Genomic DNA, 22,175 nt, shown 5'->3' with positions numbered 1-22,175 from the left:
TGGGTGTGTAAAGAGCGCACCTTCAATAGCACTCAAGCTTCACATCTTTTAATGGCCAACTGCTGCAGTAACACTCATCCTACTTGACATGTGAGAAGTCACAGACAAGTTTCTCGAGATCAGAGAGCCGAGACGTCTAAAAAGTAGGACTCAAACTTAGGCGGCTGATCATTGGCTCCTAAAATAACTCAACTCACGGGCAGATCTAAGAATTCAGAGTAGGAGCAGAACTATTTTCGGCAGCATTCTTATGGCTAGGGTCCTGAAAGAACTACTGAGCTTCTGGAGTAGACAGAAGTCGAGCTTCCTTGCACAGAGAGATGAGCGAGAACCGGACCTGCCTGGCAGGTACCTGGACCTTTCGGGGACCGACCCGGTTCAACGCCCACAACCTTCCGGTCCGGGGCTCGTCCTCCGGGTGGTCTGCAGAACGGCGCGGGGGCGGGGCTTGCGCCCAGAAAGGTTCCGGGCGGCCCGTACCACCGCGCTCGGGGGGAAGAGTGCTTCCTCGGGGCCCGGCTGTGTAGCGCCTCGAGCGCCTGGGGCCAAGGCCAAGGTGCTCCTAACGAGGCCCTACACGCCCGGGTCGGACACCGAGCAGCAAAGGCGCGCTCTTCCTCACAGCCCGATCCTAAACTCTTCCCTCGGCCCCGCGGCGGAGTGGAAAGCCCCGGAAATGGGGGCCAGCCTGAGAGCGTAGCTGGCTGTTCCCACCTCCGCTGCCCAGTGTGTAACTTCCCCGGTCGCTGGCCCTTACCAGCTCTTTAGGAGGCTTCTCCTGGGTTTTTCCAAACAGTCCCATGATGAACTGAACTCCTCTTACCCCTTCGGACTTTCCGTTCCCTGCGCCCAGGCAGGTCACGGGCAGCCGCCTGGGCGGGGCTGTGAGGAAGGGAATCAGACGCCCGGAGAAGGGCGCGGCGGCAGCAGGGGTAGTACGCACGCGCGCGGCGCAGACGCAGAGTTAAGTTGGGTGGGGTTCTACTGTCCGGATGACTCCATTGAGCAGGATAAGGGAGGTTAAGTGAAAGTATAGAAGAAACTCTTAAGATATTTATTGCCTGCACCCAAAACCTGTCAGCTAGTCCAGAAATATGTATCTCAATGCTGTCATGCATATTTACAACCACTTCCCGGATATTTGTGGATGGGTTTCTCTTTTGTGTCCCGGACTCATCTCACAGACTGCAAATATACACACCTACTCGAAAACTTGACTATCACCTTCTTTCCCGTTTTTTGGAAGTCTTAAAAGTTTTAGCAGTGATCTTATGCTGAAGCCATAGAAGAAGAGATTGATTCAACAGATTATGACATTTGTTTCGCTTGTAAAGTTAAGGTTAAATAGACATACACGAGTCAGCTGAAACTAATTTGTTGTTGTTTTTTGTTTTTCGAGACGTGGATTTCTCTGTATAGCCCTGGCTATCCTGGAACTCACTCTGCATGCGCCACCACTGCCCAGCTGGAACCTTTGTTACTCTTCTTTAAAAGTTAGTTTCAGCCAGGCAGTGGTGGTGCATGCCTTTGATCCCAGCACTTGGGAGGCAGAGGCAGGCGGATTTCTGAGTTCGAGGCCAGCCCGGTCTACAGAGTGAGTTCCAGGATAGCCAGGGCTATACAGAGAAATCCACGTCTCGAAAAAACCAAATAACCAAACAAACAAATATTCTCTAACGGAACAGAGTCGACCTGGGTCCATTGTCTATTTCCTCTGGGAAGCAACCAGCTAGTGTATTTTACAGTTAAGTCTGCATATGTTCTGGCTTTTGTATCCTAGCTTTCTATAAATTGTAATATGGCCACTGGCTGGGCGGAGAGGAAATCAGACTCCTCCTATTTTTCTTTATAATTTTTTAAAAATTTATTGTTTGAGAATTTCATACATGAATGTAATGTGTTGTCCACATCTATTCCTCTGACTCCTTCCTTGTCCTTTAATGATTTTTGTTTCCTAATTTCTTTTAAAATACAAAGGAACTAAAAAAAAGCATGTTTATGGACCCAGCTCCGATCCACTTTGTCCATTTTAATTTACACTTTCACCCGGATGGGCACCAGATACCAACCTGAAGCTTTCTGTGCCTAGCTGTGCTGCCTCTTCAGGTGGATGTCGAATTCTTTCTGAACTTGGACCTTCCTTGTGTTTTGTCAGTGATCCATTGGTTTATTCTGAACTGGTTGGATACCCTGTTATTTTGTTCTCAGTGCATGCAGAGGGAGGATTTGTTTACTTTTGTTTGCTTTCAGAGCATTTGTTTATTTGCTAGCAAGTCAGCCCTTTCCTCCTGCCACTCCAACAACTAATTCTACTTGCTTATAGCAAACTTGCCTCTTTTAATTTAGAAAGTTTATCAATGCCTGCTCATAAAGACACTACAGATATGAGGTATTTGTTCTCATATCTGGGTACTCTAGCGCAACAAAAGGAGGGTCAGAAGAATTTCCCCAGCACAAAGAGAAGCCCAAGACAACAAGTCCCAACTCTGGTTAAAAGCTCAGTTGGGAAGACCCACATAGGGAATGACCACATTGTCTTCAGCCCCTCTATGTTCCATTAAATTTACAGGATAAATCTGAGTCATTGTTATAAAGAATGTTTTATGCATTGTATGGATGCATCACCTGTCAATTAAAAAAAAAAAACCCTAGGGCATATAGGAAAGGGTAGGATAGACCGTGAGACATCCTGGAGGCAGAAAGAATTCTGGGATAGAGCCAGGCAGGGGAGATTCACCAGGGAAGATGTGAACAAACTGACTCTTAGTACCTGAGCACAGGTAACCAGCTACATGACAGAATATATATATATATATGTTAAAATAATTAGATTATTTTAAGTTATGATCTAGTCAGAAAAGAGCCTAGCTATATGGCTAAGGTATGTGTAAATATATTTTGAGTCTGAGTCTTATTTCTGGGCACATGGATCTGGGAGGAAGAAATGAATCTAACTTCTACACATTGTGGGAAGAAGTGACCTTGGGGTGAGACCCACCTTAGCTGTTATTATAATTGATGCAGAATTCTCATCCAAAATACAGACTTGTCCACCTAGCATAAAGAATTATAAGTTTCAGGGAAGAAAAAGAATAAACCAAAATGAAAAACAGAAATTAAAAGAAAGAGGAAATATTTTGTTAAAAGCTGCCACTTGGTACTATAGGATGTTTGTGTTTGAATATTACATCAATTTAAATCAATTATTTTAAAAATTGAGGAATGAGAGAACATGTGATAGTCTCTCCTGATTTCACTCTCAACTAGAAGTTCTAGGCAATAGAACTAAACACAGACAGACTACACTAAAAAGTTTAGGAGCATCTAAGAAAAGAAAAGATGGGATCCTAAATGTAAGAGATTCATAGCAGAGCTTCGGGAAGCTGTCAAAATTGTAGAGCAAATAAAGGACAAGAAATTAGTGAGAAAAATATTTATACAATGTGTCAAACCTTCTTAGCCTTTGAATACTTTCACAATTTTCTCATTATTTGATAAAACTGAAATGTTTAAGTCTGGTTTATAAACTGGAAAAAATTTTATATTAAATCTTACCTACCCTTCAAACTCTCATTTTTAGCCCATTAAATATCTTATGTTTATTTAGGAGGGTAGCATGTGTGTGTGTGTGTGTGTGCGTGTGTGTGTGTGTATGTGTATTCTGTGTCTCGTTTAGTTGTCTACATAAGTTTCAGCAATGTCAATATTTATAGCTATATGAGTCTATAAGAAAATGTATAGTAATTTAATTATTTCCCCACTGTATGACATTATTTCCATTTTTACCTGACTAAATATTGTTCAAAATGTAGAAACTGCTAAAATCTTAAGATATACTACCTTTTCTTCCAGGACTTTGACATAGTATCACCATTATAGATTCATATCTGTAATACAGGTAGACTGAACATATGCGCTATAATATTATGAACTTCTATAACTACTACTCAGCTCCTGATAGGAGACATCTCTAACTTTGCTATTTTTATTCAGAATAGCCTTAACTAATTCTATGTCCATATGATGTTGTGTTAATGGGAAGATAAACTGAGTAGTTTCAGGAGGTCCCTGAAACTGATCAGATTCACTAAGCTTCTCCTTACCAGAAAAAGCAGTAAAAGCAACAAAGCAGACTTTCAGACAAGCCAAGCTGTAAAGAAAATCCTCAGACCAGACTAGCTGCCTGGAAGAAGTAGAAACCATTTAAGCGGCCAAGAAAGAGGTTTAAACAAACTCAGGCATCTGGAAAGGAACTGTCCAACCTGCACAGTGTGTTCCAGCTTTGTGAGCTGTCATCAATGCTGGGATGGGCTCTGGCAATGCAACTGCCTTTGAGTTCTTTCTGCTCCTATAAGTAACTCCTCACCCATACTCTTGTAAGTAACTCCAATAAAAATCTGGTTCACCAAGATAGACTTTGGTGGTTGTCTTAGTTTTATGGATGTGAACAAACACAATGACCAAGGCAACTCTCACAAGGACAACGTTTAGTTGAGGCTGGCTTACAGGTTCAGAGGGTCAGTCCATTATCATCACAGTGGGAGCATGGCAGCATCTAGGCAAAGCAGGAGGAGCTAAGAGTTCTACATCTTCATCTGAAGGCCAATGGGAGAAGATGGGTTCCCAGATGGTTAGGAGAAGGGTCTCATTGCCCACTCCCACAGTGACACACTCCCTCCAACATGGCCCATACCTCCTCTAACAAGGCCTCTTCTCCAGTGCCACTCACTGGGTCCAGCATATTCAAATCATCACAGTGGTATTTGTACTTTGGTCTGTCAAAGGTAGCCAGTCTGAAGCAAGTAAATGTGTGTGTTTTATCTCCCCAGGAAAAGTTTTGTCACATAACATGAATTTTAGGATTGTTTTTCCTAGTTCTGTTAACAATATCATTGTAACTTTGATAGGAATTGAATTGATCATTTGAACTAACAGCCATTTTCACAATAATAATTTTTGTGGACTCAAGGGCAGTGGTAGTGCACACCTTTAATCCCAGCAGAGGCAGAGGCAGGCAGGCAGATTTCTGAGTTTGAGGCCAGCCTGGTCTACAGAGTGAGCTCCAGGACAGCCAGGGCTACACAGAGAAACTCTGTCTCCAATCAATCAATCAATCAATCAATCAATCAATAATTTTGTGGACTCATGAGCATGAAAGTCTTTCCATCTTTGACTTCTCTGAAAAGATCAGTAACATCATGAGATATTCCAAGATCAAGTTCTCAGCACAAAGGTTTATTTGCCTCAGAGGAACAAACAGCATGGAATAAGCAACAAAGACAGGAGATATAGGATAAGGGAAAAGGGGAAGGGGTATTTGTCTCAGAGGACAAAGGACTGCCTCTGGATAGAGAGGAGACAGATGTAACACATAGGAAAATGGCAGTGTATAAAGGGAAAACCCTGTGTTAGGATGAATTGCTTTGTTTTGATTGGGTGTATTAATTAGGTGAGGCAAAGGGAGTTTTTGATTTCTGGACTTCAATACTTTGATAACTGGACCTTGGCATTTAGTCTCAGGACAAGGAAGTGGCCAAAAAGGAAGTGGCCAAATAAGGGAATAGACCTTGGAGGCTAGCTTGAGGAATGTAGTCTGACCATTTTTAGCAAAGAGGAAATGAGGGAAGGGCAAGGTCTGCCAGAGCCACGCTTGCCATGTGGCTAGATCTCTCTCACTGTCCTTTGATTTCCCTTTTCAGGGTTTTAAATTTTTGTTGCAGAGATCTTTTATCTCCTTGGATAATGTCTTAGTTATTGTTCTATTACTGTAATAAGATATCATGACTAAGGCAACTTTTGGAAGAAACCATTTAATCGGGGGGTTGCTTACAGTTAGTCCATATCCATCTTGGTGGGGAGCACGGGAGCACACAGATAGGCATGGTGCTGGAGTGGTACATGAGTGCTCACATCTAATCTGCAAGTTGTAGGCAGAGGGTGAACTACATTGGACCCGTTGTAGACTTTTGAAATCTCAAAGTCTATCCCAGTGATATACCCCCTCTAACAAGGCCACACCTTGTTAGAACCCAAACAGTTCCACTAACTGGGGGCCAAGCATTCAAACATACAAGCCTATGGGGATCATTCTCATTCAAACCACCACAGTTAGGTTTATTTCTAAGTGTTTGTCTTTTATTTTTCTTAAGCTACTGTGAATTGAAACTTTTCTCCTAAGATATTTCTCAGCATGACCACTACTGTTGTAGAGAAGAGCTACTTGTTTTTGTGGATGTTAACTCTGTATCCTTCTGCATTTCTGAAAATGTTAACCAGATATAAAGGTTTTCTAGTAGTCTTTACAGTTCTTTTTAAAGATTTATTTATTATTATACATGCATACACTGCAGCTGTCTTCAGACACACCAGAAGAGGGCATCAGATCTCATTACAGGTGGTTGTGAGCCACCATGTGGTTGCTGGGACTTGAACTCAGGACCTTCAGAAGAGCAGTCAGTGCTTTTACCCGCTGAGCCATCTTGCCAGCCCGTCTTTACAGTTTTTAAGTATAAGATGCTATTATCAGCAAGTAGGAATAATTTGACCTTTTTCTTACTTTTGCCCCTCTTGTTGCTTTCTCCTGCTTATTGTTCTTCCCAGGTCTTCAAGTACCACCTTATGGAATAAGAGCACAGAAAATACTCCCTGTGCTGCTGGGCTTAGTGACTTTCTCTCACCTTTCTCCCATTCATATAATACTGGCTACAGGTTTCATATTTAGCCTTCATTATAGTCCTCATTTCCTCAGAACTTTTATTATGAAGAGACACTAACCTTTGCCAAAGGCATTCTCTACATCAATTGAGATGGCCATGTAACCTCTAACCTTGAGTCTATTTATGTGCTCTATTACACTGGCTGAAGGGCACAGGTTGAAATTTTCTTGTATCCCTGGAATAAAACCAACTTGATCATGGCACATACACTTTTTAATGTGCTGTTGAATATGTGGCCTGTATAAAAAACATAAAAACCTGATATTTTAATTACAAGCTGTAAGCCTAGATTCCATGTAAGCCTAGGTTCCGTGCTGTTCTTACAGGAGGTGGCCACTTCAGTCTCCATAACCCCTGCTGGTAGGACTCTCAGTCATTTGGGGTCACTTCCATAGACTCTCCCAGGTCCTCCCTCATCCCAGGCCTTCAGGTAGTCCCAGAGATGGACACCTCACCAATCCAATTTCCATTCTCACTCCCAACCCCTTCTCCTGGGCCCCCTCCCCATACCTGATCCCCATCCCCATTCCCCTCTTCACCCCCTTTCCCACCCAGTTCCTTCTTCCCATTCATCTCTGATGACTATTTTGCTTCCCCTTCTGAGTAAAACTCACACATTCTCCTTTGGGCCCTCCTTATTATCCTGAGTTGCTGGGATTATGGGCCAGGACCAGACCTCTCTCTCTCTCTCTCTCTCTCTCTCTCTCTCTCTCTCTCTCTCTCTCTCTCTCTCTCTCTCTCTCTCTCTCTCTCTCTCTCTCTCTCTCTCTGTGTGTGTGTGTGTGTGTGTGTGTGTGTGTGTGTGTGTGTGTGTGTGTGTGTATGTGTGTTGAGTCAGGGCCTCTCTATACAAGTCTGACTGCCCTGGAGCTTACTATGTAGACTAGGCTGACCTGGAACTTACAGAGCTCTGTTGTCCGCCTGCCTCTCCCTGTACTCACTGCCTTGTGTGGCTGTCTCTCAGTCACTCTAACAGTGTCTCCAGGCTTCCACCTTACAATTGTCCCTTGTTTTCAGGTCTTCAACAATAGGGTTCCTTTCAAGAAGGAAACTGAGAGTGACAAAGTGGATGTCTGGCCTGCCACACAGGAGAACTCACTATCACAAGTCTCCCACTCGATTGAAGACTTAAGTCAACACACTTGTCCTGTAGCTTAGACTGCCCATCTGTATAAGCACCACGGGCTGACTGCGCGCTGGGAGCTCCCTGCCAGTCCTTTGACACCAGGGCTGCCTAATCCACCTTTTAGCTATTGCTTCAGTTTTTCTTTGTGTAGAAGCTGAGGCTGAACCCACCACTGGATCCAGATGCTTTCCCCCATGTTTTGCAGCAGTCTTTATGTTTCTATGTACTTTTCTTTCATCCTTTTCTTGATAGCCAATGTTCTTCTCTTTCTTTTTGGAATAATTTGTCTTTTCTCACCCAGATTCTCACTCACAGAATCACTTGGATGTAGGTTCTAATCTGCTATGTCACCCTAGAAGTCTGTAAAATACTATTTACAATTTTAATTTTCCCTATCTACTAGTCTTTTTGCTTATGTGTTGGCCACTTGAACTTCTTTAATAAATTGCCTTTTCATATCCATCCCCATTTTCTGTTGAATTGCCTTCCTCATTACCTTCCTTCCCTCTTTGTATTTTTAATGAGAAGGGTGTGGATTTTAAAAATTAGCTCCACAGGGCTGGAGAATGGTTCAGCAGTTAAGAGCACTGGCTGCTCTTCCAAAGAACCTGGGTTCAATTTACAACACCCACATGATAGCTCCATTTATAACTCCAGTTCCAGGCCCTTTTCTGGCCTCCATGGGCATCAGACATGCATGTGGTGTACAGATATGCATGCAAACAAAACACCCATATACATGAAATAAAAACAAGTTAACCCTTAAGTAAAATGAAACCTGAGGAAAGTTTTCATTTTTTTCAATTCCAAATTTATTTATTTTGTGTATATGTTTAGGCATGTGCATGCCACAATACATGTGTGGAAGTTAGAGGACAACTAGCAAGAGTTGGTTCTCTTCCTTTCTTTATATGAGACCTTGTGTTGAATCAGGCTCCAAGGCTTGGAGGCAAGTGCCTTTACCTGCTGAGCCTTTTCACCAGCCCATAAACTCTTCTTTTGAGACAGCATCTCACTAGGTAGCTCTGGCTGACCTGGAACTTGCAAACAAAACAGATTAGGCTGGCCTCCAACTCACAGAGTTCTACCTGCCTCTGCCATCCTAATGTTTGGATTAAAGGCAAGCATTACCACAACCGTTTAAAAAACAAACAAACAAACAAATAGCCCTTACTTCTATTTTTCAAGAATAAGCCATTTTCTTAAATAAAAAACAAACAAACAAACAAAGCAAAACAAAAAACCATTAAACCACCAGGCAGTGGTGGCGCACGTCTTTAATCCCAGCACTTGGGAGGCAGAGATAGGTGGACTCCTGAGTTTGAGGCCAGCCTGGTCCACAGAGGGAGTTCCAGGATAGCCAGGGCTATACAGAGAAATCCTGTCTTGAAAAACAAAACAAAACAAAACAAAACAAAACAAAAAAACCATTAAGCCGGGGCTGGTGAGATGGCTCAGCGGGTAAGAGCACCGACTGCTCTTCAAAAGGTCATGAGTTCAAATCCCAGCCAGCAACCACATGGTGGCTCACAACCACCCGTAATGAGTTCTGATGCCCTCTTCTGGTGCGTCTGAAATCAGCTACAGTGTACTTACATATAATAAATAAATAAATCTTAAAAAAAAAAAAAAAAAGAAAGAAAAAAAAACCATTAAGCCAATAATGTTTCAAGCAGATAATACTGGATTGGCAAATAGTCAGCAAAACATGAAATCTTATGCACCAGGTATTTTTATGGGCTTCAGAAAAATTCTAGTGGACCCCCCCCCAAAAAAAAGCCTCATATAACCTAGTGAGGAAAAGTATTAAGCAACCACAGTAAACAAAATGTGCAAAATTCTAGATTTTTTTTAACCATAAGAACCATAAGAACTTGAAAATTGGGGCCAGCAAGATGGCTCAGTGGGCACTTGCTGCCAGGTCTAATAACCTGAGTTCAGTCCCCATGATCCACATGCCAGGAGAGACCCTTTTACTGCTAGTTGTCCTCTGCTCTCCACACTTACATGATAATGTATGTGTGTGTGAGAGAGCACATACATGCTAAATATAAATAAGGAACAAAAGAACTCAGTGCCTATTCCTGGGCAGTTGACGAGACCTACTGCCTTAGCTATTAGAGAGGCAGAGCATCCCAGCCAAAGGAACAGCCTTCCACATTTCTGACATTTCAAATCCTAGAGCCACATCGCTGCTGGTCATCAAATCAAGAACAGAGAGTTTAGAAGAGGGTTGAATTTAGAATCTGGCTCTCAATGGACTGGAAAGACCACAAGACTGATGGAGCCATGAGCATACCAACGCAGCTGCTCCTTGGCAACTGTGAAGCTTCCTCCTCGGGGTCTTGGGGTTCACTCTCAGTAACACGCACTCCCCGCTCGTGCCCTGATGTTGTCTCCATTCATAGCTATGGCTGTGGCTGTAGTTTGTCTGTTTGTCCTTCTTACAAGCACTTCAGGAAGCATGCCAGGTATCCTTCCTGCTAGGACTCGCCGCTGAGGGGGTGGGAAGAACTAAGTGAGTAGACATTGGAGCTCTTTCCTCCAGCTAAGCACAGCAGGCGTTTAACAAGATCTCACTCCCCTGCCATATGTCCATGAAGACATTCTGTCACACACTATTTCAAAGCCTTTATATGCACTTTCCTCCTGATCCCTGAAAATATCACAAATAGCTGAGTATCTATGATTCAAGCGACACTTCAAGGCCTGTGCTTTTAATCCTTCTCTGAATTAACATGGACACGGAGACAAAGCGAAGTGAAAAAGAGCCATTTCCCTTTGCTTCCCAGTCTGGCTTTGTACATCTTCTAAGATTTTCATCCTTAGCAGCCTTTTGGCCACAGTCTTCCTGTTCATGAAGCGAACTATTAAATGAAATGCTTTGGACAAGAAAACTACAGTCCAACTGCTAAGAGGAATTTTTATGTAATAAAAAAACAAAATATACCTTGCAGATAGATTTCATTCTAATGTATGTTGAATATAAGCCAACCTTAGGAAATGGAATATTCTTAGATGACATACAATAATTTTGAAATATATTTATCTTTGTTTCTTTCTTTCTTTATTTTTTATTTTTTTTTTATTTTTATTTTTTTATTTTTTTGAGACAGGGTTTCTCTGTGTAGCCTTGGCTGTCCTGGAACTCACTCTGTAGACCAGGTTGGCCTCGAACTCAGAAATCTGCCTGCCTCTGCCTCCCAAGTACTGGGATCAAAGGTGTGCTCCACCACCACCTGGCTAGTTTCTTAAATTTTTTTACATTTATTTATTCACTTATTTGTTTATTTATTTGTGTGTGTGTGTGTGTGTGTGTGTGTGTGTGTGTGTGTGTGTATGCACATGGGAGGTGAGAGCCTGTGTGGTGCCACACACGTGGAAACTTGGAGGATAACTGTCAGGAGTCAGTTCTTTTCTCCCAGCATGTAGATTCTGGGCATGAACACGGTCACCAGCCTTCGCAGCGAGCATCTTTATCCACTGAGCCCATCTCATCAGGCTCCAAATTATTTCTGAGGAGTCTTCAGGTCTAAAGGAGTTCTTATCCATAGCTTGTGTCTCAAGAGAAAGCAGAATAGACCTGGAGGCATCTCCTGAGCATCTTCAACCACCCGCCACCAATCTTATAATACAAAACTTTTTAATGTACTTCTGATTAGCATACAAGGCTATATCTCAATGCAACATTTTCAAATAGGATTTGTTTTTGTTGTGTCTTTTCTCCACCCCTCAGACCGTTACCCCACGGGCCTTCTCCCCTCTCCCTTTGCTGCCTTTTGTCCCTTCCTATGGTCTCCTACGTGGTTTCTTAGTCCACACCAACTTTTTTTTAAAGATTTATTTATTTATTTTATGTATGAGTACACTATAGCTGTACAGATGGTTGTGAGCCTTCATGTGGTTGTTGGGAATTGAATTTAGGACCTCTGTTCGCTCCAGTCAACCTTGCTTGCTCTGTGCCTGCTGTCTTACGCCCAAAGATTTATTTATTATGATAAATAAGTACAATGTTGCTGTCTTCAGACACACCAGAAGAGGGCGTCAGATCTCATTACAGGTGGTTGTGACCCACCATGTGGTTGCTGGGATTTGAACTCAGGACCTTTGGAAGAGCAGTCAGTGCTCTTATCCGCTGAGCCATCTCGCCAACCCCCACACCAACTTTTATATACACATAAACATGAAAAGTTAGGGTCTGCACATGAGATAGAACATGATTTTTTCTTCCTTAGTCACATTTAATATACCTTCCAGACCTATTCATTTCCTTGCAAGTTTTATAATTTTATTTTCTACAGTTGAGTATGATTCTGTATATAGGAATATATATGTATACAGGAATATATATGTATATATTGCATTTTAATTATCTATTCTATTGCTGAATCCATGTCCTTGCTATTGTGTATAGAGCAGTAATAAATATGAGTGTGCAAGTGTCCCTGGGGAAGATATGGAGCCTCTGCCAGGAGGACTTAGCTAGGTCACATGGTACTTCTATTTTCAATTGTTTGAGAAACACTGATTTCCATAGTGATTGTACTAGCTTTCACTCCCACCAGCAATGAATGAGAAAAGCTTCTCTTTCCCCAAATTCTCACCAACATTTGTTGTTACTTTCTCTTTTTCTGTTTTGGCTTTTTTGAAACAGGGTCTCACGGTGTCCCTGGTTATCCTAGAACTGACTTTGTAAACAAGGCTGGCTTCAAACTCCCAGACATCCACCTGCTTCTGCCTCCCAAGTGCTGGGGTTAAAGGCATGCACCACCACCGCCCAGCACCTGCCTATTTTTAAAAATATTTTCATTTATTATTATGTATATAGATGTTCTGCCTGGATGTATGTCTGTGCACTATGCCCTGTGGAGGCCAGAAAGGATGCCAGATCCCCTAGGAACTGTTGTTTCAGATGATTGTAAGCCACCACAAGGGCACTGGTCCTCAGGAAGAACATCCAGTGCTCTTAAGCATCTCTTTGGCCCCATTATTTGCTTTCTTGATCTTAGCTATTCTGAGGTGAGATGGAATCTCGGTGTAGTTTTAACATGTACTAAGTATGATGACAATTTTTTAAAAAAAATTAGCGGCATTTACATTTTTTTTGAGAACTGCCTATTCATTAGCCCATTTTTAATTGTTGGTTTCATTCTTGGTGTTCCATTTGTACAATTCTTTTTATATTCTAGATACCAACTCCTTATCTGAGGAGCTTATTTTCTCATTCTGTAGGCTACTTGCTCTGTTGATGTCCTTTGCCATGCAGTCCTTGGGTTCTTAGAACTGTGTTAATTCTGACCAGTCTCTGTAACTTGAAGGATACTCCTTGTCTTACCTCTAGCAGGTTGCAGAGTTTCACAGGGTTTTGGTTGTTGGTTGTTTGTTTTTGTTTTGTGATTCTATTTTTTTTTTTTTTTTTTTTTTTTTTGGTTTTTCAAGACAGGGTTTCTCTTTGTAGCCCTGGCTGTCCTGGAACTCACTCTGTAGACCAGGCTGGCCTCGAACTCAGAAATCCGCCTGCCTTTGCCTCCCAAGTGCTGGGATTAAAGGCGTGCACCACCACCGCCCGGCCTTTTTTTTTAATTTTTAAGATTTATTTATTGTTATATGCAAGTACATTCACTGTAGCTGTCTTCAGGTACACCAGAAGAAGGCGTCAGATCTCATTATGGATGGTTGTGAGCCACCATGTGGTTGCTGGGATTTGAACTCAGGACCTTTGGGAGAGCAGTCAGTACTCTTAACTGCTGAGCCATCTCGCCAGCGATTCTATTTTGTTTTGAGACATGGTTTCTATGTGTAGCTTTGGCTGTCCTGGAACTTGCTCTGTACACCAGACTGGCCTCCAACTAAAAAAGATCTGCCTGCTTCTGTCTCCCAGGTGCTGGGATCGCAGGGCCTCCTCTCCCATTCTCATGACCCCTGGGGCTAGCTCTCCTGACTGCTGCCGGTGGCAAAGGGCGAGGGCATCACCTCTGCACCTGCTCCACCTCGACTGCATCGGAGTGGCGGGGCTCTTACCCTCAGTGTCTGCTGAGGCATCTAAGACCTGCTATCCAGGAGAGGTACAGGACATGCTCTCCCAAGTGCTGCAGGCACCGAGAGGTGGGGGCCCATTCTCCCAAACGCTTCGGCTGGCAAGGGGCAGGGCCAACTCTCCAGCTCTCATGACCTCTGGGCCAGCTTTCCCAACTGCCAGAGGTAGGGGTTTGGATGGAGGCATTTTCTTATGGTTCCCTCCTCTCAGATGACTTTAGCTTGTAAGTTGACATGAAACTATCCAGCATAACTGTCATGGTGTCCTTGCCACTACAGTTCTTTTGTATAATTTGAGGTCAAATATTATATTGCCTCCAATAGTATTCTTTCTGCTTAGAATTTACTTGACTACATATAGACTTTTGTGTTTCCATATGAATTTTTTAATTTTTTTATAGTTTTGTGAAGAATTTAATTGGAATTTTTGCTGCATTTTATCAACTTTGTAGATGACTTTTGGTAAATACCCATTTTCTAAATATTAATTCTGCCAACCTGAGAGTATAGGAATTCCATCATCTAGTACCTTCTTTAATTTATTTTTTTTTTAGTGATAATAAGCCTTTCTTATGGCTTGCTGTTATTTTTTTCTATAAAACTCATGTTGGCATTTAGTTCCTATTGTGAAGTATTATGAAGTACTTTTGGGAGACTTAGGTTTGAGTAAGGTCATTAGAGAGGCAGTCCCATGACTGAATATGGATATCATGAGAACTTCTTCCCTCCGAGACAGAAATATAGGCTGTCTTTTTTTCTAATGTATGTTTCTGCCTCTTTTTTCAAATATTAAGTGGCCATAGGTTTGTTGTGTTATTGCTGGGGTCTCTATCTTCTCCCATTGGTCTTGGTTTTATGGCAGTCCTGCACTGTCTTCTGTTCTATGATTTGGGGATTGACATTGCAATACTTCTAGCAGTGATCTTACTTCTTTGGATTCTTTTTGATGTCTGTCATCTTATGAGTTTACATATGCTTTCTTGTATTGTCTTCCTAAAAAAATCTGTGAAATACACCATCAGAATTTTGATAGCTATTGCATTAAATCTGTGAATTAATTTGGTACCTAGTTTTACAGTATTTATTCTGTCAATCTAGGATCACAAAAAGGTCTATCATCTAGTATCTTCTATGGGTTCCTTCTTCAATGTCTTGATGGTTTCATTGGGAAAACTGGAAGGATGGCTACCTATTGCCACCCACCCTGCCAAATGGCCATCTGTGCCACTGCAGTGACAGCCACCGTGACTGCTGTTCTGAGTAACCCTGGCCAGTTTCTTCCCTTGTTATTTCTGTGTGTTATAAGCACATAAAGCTAGCAGAGTAATCTGTGTAGGTTTAGCAAGGCTCCCTGGGGGCTAGAGTGCACATGCATTTTGGTGGTCATTTGAGAAGAACCAGGTATATTCCAGCTACAGGGTAGTTATATTTCTCCAGGCCATGATAAACTCTCTTCTTCTAACCAAATGTCAGGAATGTCTCTGTTCTGGTTGCTACCCAGACTATGCCTCTGATAGGCCAGTAAATGGCTGTCAGTGAAATCCAAGACCTGGAGGCTTTTCTTCAGTTTCTTAACTCCCTGGGCTGATTCTGACACACTGGAATTAAGTCATCCAGGAAAACCCTCTCCAAATGAATGATGAAGAAAATAAAAATATGTTGGAGAGAGAAAACCTAACAAGACACTAAAAGAATCCTATAAACTATAGACCAGAAATCTTAATATTTAAAAAATAGTAAGGATGACCTAAAAAAAAAAAAAAGAGGCTCTGTACTTACATCCTTCATTAGCCCTCATTACCCCACTAGAAACATATTCTCCAAATACAGTTATATTAGCATCAGCATCTGAACTTTTGGAGATAAAACTCAGTCTATATAATCTCCACCACGACATTTATTTGATAAAGTATGGAATACCTACTTGTTCTGTCTTATCTTAAACACAGCAAATAGAAAGTTATCACATGTGAAATACCACATTATACAACCACGTTTCAATAGGTTTAGAAATCAGCAACTAAGGTGTACAGCTAATCTGAAGATTAGAAGTTCCAGGTTAACCTCTGCTACAGAATGACTTAGAGAGAGGGAAAGGGGGAGAAAGATGGAGGGGGAGAGGGAAAGAGAGAGGGAGAGGGAGAGGTGGAAAGCCAGGCATTGTGGCACATCCCTGCAATCCCAGCACTTGGGAAGCTGAGGCAGGAGGATCCTGAATTTGAGGTCAGATTAGCTACATAGAGAAACAAGCAAAAGAAATAAGTAATTAAAAAGGGAAAACAAAATGGAAATGTCAGAACTTGTTTCCAAACTACAGCAGCCCTACTGCTCATCCACAGGGGTGGATGCTGGGCAGAGAGAACACTGCACACCCTGCTGTGTAACCTATACACTCACCTTCCTTTATCTATGGTTTCACCCTCCACAGCTTCAGTCATCTGCTGCCAATGGCAATTTGAAAGTATAAAATGGAATATTCTAGAAATGAACAGTTCATTTCACACTGTTCAGAGTACAGTGATGAGGTCTCATACCATTCTGCCTGGAGCAGGAATTGTCCTTTTGTCCAGTGTATCTACATTGCAAATGTTACATGCTGTCTTGGCTTATCATATCAGAGTTTAATTTCAAATAACACTTACTTATGGAGTAATGGCCCCCGGGGTAAGAGTAGTGAGGCCACCGATTGGTGCAAAGACTTAAAACTGGTAGAGTACTGAGACTAGGTGGTCTACTGAGTGACTCCATGGAGGCACACTGGTGATGCCTTAAATGGGGCAGATATTACAACCCCTCGAGAAAGACTCAAAAACAAGGGAAGTCGGGAAAATGTATGTGAAGAGCCAGAGGACGGAGAAGAGCTCTATGAAATGCTGCCTTCTGGACATGACATGGCCATTTTACCCATGAACTCATGTTGTTCATGCACAAAATCAAGTCACCAAGGCCAGTCAGCATTCTGGCTGGCAGCACTAATTAGACCCAATGGGCTATTAACAAAAAGGGAGGATGCAAAATGGGAAGGGGAATGTGTTGGAGGTGCCTGTGGGGAGTAGGAGGAGGAAGTTTGGGGTGCATATTATCAAGATGTATTGCTTACACATATGGAACTGCCAAAGAACAAATATTGTTTTTTTGTTGTTGTTGTTTTTTAAATAGTGATGTTAGTAATTTGGAAATGCCAAAGAAAAGTAATAAATTGTTTCCTACAAATGAAAAAACAAGATGTTGAAAGAGAAAATTAACATAATTTATAATCATTCTATTTACTATTTATTGTTAATCACTTATTGTGCCTAATTTATAAATTAAAATTTATCATAAATGTATATGGGGAAAAATTAGTGCTCACAGGGTTTAGTATTTTCTGAGGCTTCAAGTATCTGCTAGGTCTTGTAATAACGTAAGAAAATAATCAGTGTTTATCAAAACTAGGCATAGGAAAGCTCAATAATTCAGAAATCCCATTCTAAGCAAACATAAACATGTAAACCAAAGTCATATACAAGAATATTCATAGCAACGCTATGTGTCATCACCAAGTACTAGAAATAAGCTATATGCTCATCATGGTGGAATGCTATATATCCACGCATGGTGGAACTAAATTATGGTACATTCCTACAAAATATAGTCACGTGCCAAGTAATGACACATCAGCCAATGATGGATCACATATACAATGCTATTTCTATAACATTATACTGCCTAGTAATCTTGTAGCCATATTAATTTGTACAAACACACTGTGACCTTACCTAACGATATTTATCAAAATGTTTCCTATCCCCTTTAAAAAGAATGTTTTGAGGATTTCATTATGTAGTCCTGGCTGGGCTGGAGTACACTGTATAGACCATGCTGTCCTTAAACTCACAGATATCCTCCTGCCTCTGCCTCCTAAGTGCTGGGATTAAAGATGTACACCACGATGCTCAGTAAGGGGTGGTGTGTATATGTGTGTATTTAATTTTATTCGTTTTTACATGTATGGACATTTCTTTCTGCATATAGTTTGCGTACAGCATGCCTGGTACCCACAGAGGCCATAAAAGGATGTCAGATCTCCTAGGACTGACTGCTGAGAATCAAACTCAGGTCCTCTAGAGGAGCAATCAGTGCTCTTAACCCCTGTGCCATCTCTCCAGCCTCAATACATAAGTTTTTATTTTGAGCATGGTTCACTATTTACTATTTTTTTTATATTATAACCTTTTTGTTTTTACTCACTTTACATCCCACTCACTGCTCCCCTCCTGGTCACCCCCTCATACAATCCTTCTCCCATTCTCCCCTCTCCTCTGAGCAAGTGGAAGTTCCTCTGGGTATCCCCCCAACCCAGGGGCTAGGTTCATCCTCTCCCATTGAGGCCAGACAAGGCAGCCCAGCTAGAAGAACATATCCCATGAGCAGGCAACAGTTTCTGGGATAGTGCCCACTCCAGTTGTTTGGGACCCACATGAAGACCAAGCTGCACATCTGCTACATACGTGCCGGAAGGTCTAGGTCCAGTCATGTATGCTCTTTGGTTAGTGGTTCAGTCTCTGAGAGTCCCAAGGGTCCATGTTAGTTGACTCTACTGGTCTTCCTATAGAGTTCCTATCGCCTTCTGGGGCCTGCAATCCTTCCTCCTATTCTTCCATGAGTCCCCAAGCTCCATCCACTGCTTGGCTGTGGGTGTCTGTATCTGTCTGAGTCAGCTGTTGGGTGGAGCCTCTCAGAGGATTGCCTTGCTAGACTCCTGTCTGCAAGCATAACAGAGTGTCGGGAATTGGTGCTTGCCAGTGGGATGGATCTCAGGTTGGGCCAGTTATTGGCTGGCCATTCCCTAAGTCTCTGCTCCAGGCCCAGTCCCAGGCCCTGCATTTCAAAACACACAGGATAGCCAAAACAATCCTGAACAATAAAAGAACTTCAGGAGGAATCGCCATCCCTAGCCTCAAGCTGTACTACACTACAACAGTTATAAGAAGCCAAACCATACAATGGAAAAAAAGAAATGCATCTTTAATAAATGGTCTAACCAGATGTAAAAGAATGCAAATAGATCCATATTTATCACCCTGCACAAAACTCAAGTACTAGCTTTTTTTTTTTTATTTAATAATCTTGTTTGTAGTCTTGCTTTAGGGAGGGGGTATAGTGTCTGTGTATAATTGCTATGTGGGGCAGTCTCCAGTTATCTATGCTGAGACTATTTAGTCAACAGGAAACATGTCACATGTAAGTAGTGAATGGCTCTTATTCTTTCCCACACCCCCCCTAATACTTCCTATCTTTGCACACATGGCCCCCACCCCTTTAGTACTGCCAGGGAAGGAACCAGACAGGCTTCTGGGATGTGAAAACTGTCCTCTTTCTCATCTAGTTACATGAATGGTTTGACTTTGTGATAAATTAAAAATTTGCAAATTTGATATTTATGGATTTTTGTTTTGTTTGGTTTGGTTTGGTTTGGTTTTGGTTTTGGTTTTCAGAGACAGGGTTTCTCTGTGTAGTCTTAGCTGTCCTGGAACTCACTCTGTAAACCAGGCTGGCCTCGAACTCAGAAATCTGCCTGCCTCTGCCTCCCAAGTGCCTGCTGCTTGTGGGTAAAATGTAAGTTCTCAGCTACTGTCATAGTGCCATGCCTGCCTGCCTGTTGTCATGCTCCCCACCATGATGGCCATAGACTAACCTTCTGAAACTGTAAGCGAGCCCTCAATTAAATGCTTTCCTTTATATGTTGCCCTGGTCATGGTGTCTCTTCACAGCAGAAGTAACTAAGATTCATACCATAGTGCATGCTGAGAACCAGAACACAGTCAGAAGTCATTTTCACTTTCTGCTTTTTAAGGCACGGTCTCTGTTGTTTCTGCCTTTTCAGTGTGCACTCTAGTCCAGCTGGCCAATGAGCTTCAGGACTACAGGAGTGCTGGGATTACAAATATGCACTAACTACATTTGGCTTTTATGTGCGTTCTCTGAATCCAAACCTAGGTTGTCTTGCTTACCCTACAAGTACTTTTAGTCACCAAGACATCCCTTGGCTGTCTGAAAGTAGTTAAAGATGGGAGAATACTGTCTATTTGTTCCACCATTTTCTTGTCCCATCCCTCTTCCTAGCTGATGACAATATGGTACAGGGCATCTAAAAGCCCTTTCCATGTCCCACCCGTGGTTCTTCCTCTAGGAATATTGCTTCAGGAAACAGTTGGGCTGCACTCAGATTGTGGTCTCACAGATAAACACAAAATTTATACTTAACATGATCTCCTCTGCTAACCATCTCAAGCTATTTGAACAGACAGTAAATATCTGAATAGGTTTATTTACTCCAATCCCACTTAGGGTAAAAGGAATGCAAGTCAGTGGGTTCTTGTGGGTTTTTCCACCGCCTAGAAAACTGTAATGTCTTTTCTCCAATTTCTGTAGAACTCCATGTGGTGCATATTGTGCTAAGAATTGCCTTTTGCTTTGGCATATTACCCTCCATCCTTTACACAGCCAGGAAAACAGCTGACACTGTAAATCTGCTCTCATGCAGTATCAGCAGGAACCTCCTTGCCTGGAGTGAGAAGCTGCCCCAAGGCTCTTGTTCCTGCTTTTGGAGATGTTCAGAGTAAGGGGATCAATTTGGTGCTGAAAGCACAGAAATCAGCTTATGGGCTTTCTTGAAATAAAGATCCCGGTGAAATAGCTACTATTTGATATGTGATGGAAATGTATTTCCAAGAGAGTAGATTGGAACAGGACTGGTTTTTTCAAAAGGTGACCTCTGACTCATCCTCCTTCCCAAAGATGGTGGCGTGAGAAGTATCCAAATGAAGTGCCCACCTTCAACACTGGAGGCTGCTGTGCTGCCAGCATGCTAACCCCATGCTTCTCTGTGAATCCTGGTGGGTGGAATGTTTATAAATCTTGTAGGGGTACCATGTCTTTTGTTAGTCGATGAGTCTGCCAGGTATAACAAGGTCACCAGTAACCTAAGTTAAGGTAGAAAGATTGGACTGAGTGACCATCACACATGGTTCAATGATTTTAAATAGAAAAACAGTTAAGAGTCATATTCTTTTCTACCCCTTGTCAAACAGTATTTATTCTAAATAAAGCAGCATCCATTGAGATGGGTCACAGTGTACCACATTCAGAACTAAGAAATCACAAAATTTAAAGCACAGGATGTCACTGCTTGGTATTTTAAGAGGGTTCTCCTGCCCAAGTACCTGACAACAAAGGCTCAGGTTTGATGAACTGGTTTGATGGATTTTGTTTCAGAAACCTACTGTTTGGCCACTTGGCTCAGGAATTAAGTAAAAACAAATGGGAGCATGTGGAAGACAAATGCCAGCTTCCCCAAAATACCAGTATTCTAACTGTTCTTTGATGTAGAACACCCTACCTGATGGTCTTTCTGGAAAAAAAAAATCACAAAACTCCAACAAAGAGAAAATATTCTGAAAAATATGCTCCCAAATAAAAGAGCTTGCAGACTTTTGTAATAGCAATGATGCTGGTACTTATTCTACAGACACTGTTCTGAAAGTCAAATTTATGTCATCTGGTGCCTGCAGGGTGTGTGTGTGTGTGTGTGTGTGTGTGTGTGTGCGCGCGCACACACAAATTCCCATAGCTTTTTCTGCGATGAGTTTATTTCTGAGAGTGAACATGGCAGAAAAAACCACGAACAAGCTAGGAAGGTACAGTTCTACCTAAATGCTATAGGTCAGAGTGGATCTCCTGATACATTCTTTTAATCATACTTAAAAGGAGACCATACATGTATACCATAGCTGTACCATGCTGCACTTAATCTTGAGGACATGGAGGTTTGAAAGCTGTGTCCTGGTCTCATCTTAATCTCAACTGTCCTGAATCTGTGATCGTCTATTAAGTCAGCATGTTGTCTATTCCAATGCTGCAGAGGGTATTATGAAGGGAAACGTCCCCTCACTCCAGCTGGAATCCAGGGTCTGGTGCACCCTATTACTGAGTTACATTCCCAGCTTGAAATGATCTGGCACATATGAAATACAAACATAGGTCAGAAGAGAGTAAAACACCTGAATAGATTGGCTGAAACAACATAAAATTATTGACAACAAAGAACACAAACAGGATGATCACAACACATATGATGGGTGGTGAGGAGGCTCAGCACATAAAGGTGCCTGCCAGGATGCTGAAGAACCTGCACGGGATCCCTGGGACCCACACGGTGGGAGGAGAGAACGGATTCCTGTACATCATCTCGGGCTTCCATGAGTGTCAGGGCAAATGCCCTGCCCCTCCCAGGAAATACACAGACGTAGTATTTA

The 22,175-nt window shown here is 42.2% G+C and overlaps 1 protein-coding gene across 5 annotated transcripts in view; it reads right to left on the bottom strand.

The window, feature by feature from the left end:
* Chmp3 (charged multivesicular body protein 3) overlaps window positions 1–22,175 on the bottom strand; it is a 91,825-nt gene that overhangs the window by 46,822 nt on the left and 22,828 nt on the right. For 2 of the 5 annotated variants that reach the window (XM_031382129.1, XM_031382128.1), the window contains exon 1: window positions 758–933. The exons of 1 other annotated variant lie outside the window; for it this stretch is intronic. In XM_031382129.1, the coding sequence (XP_031237989.1) occupies window positions 758–802 (45 nt within the window). In that variant the 5' untranslated portion in view covers window positions 803–933. Of the gene's footprint in view, window positions 1–197; window positions 300–337; window positions 425–757; window positions 934–22,175 lie in introns of those variants that run through there. 2 more of the 5 variants (XM_031382131.1, XM_031382130.1) reach the window with 2 other exon arrangements.

Source organism: Mastomys coucha, unplaced genomic scaffold, assembly GCF_008632895.1.
Source record: "Mastomys coucha isolate ucsf_1 unplaced genomic scaffold, UCSF_Mcou_1 pScaffold20, whole genome shotgun sequence".
In the NCBI taxonomy this organism is placed as follows: Eukaryota; Metazoa; Chordata; class Mammalia; order Rodentia; family Muridae; genus Mastomys; species Mastomys coucha.
The sequence above is the reverse complement of the archived record's forward strand: the minus strand, read 5'-3'. Positions and strand labels throughout refer to the sequence as shown.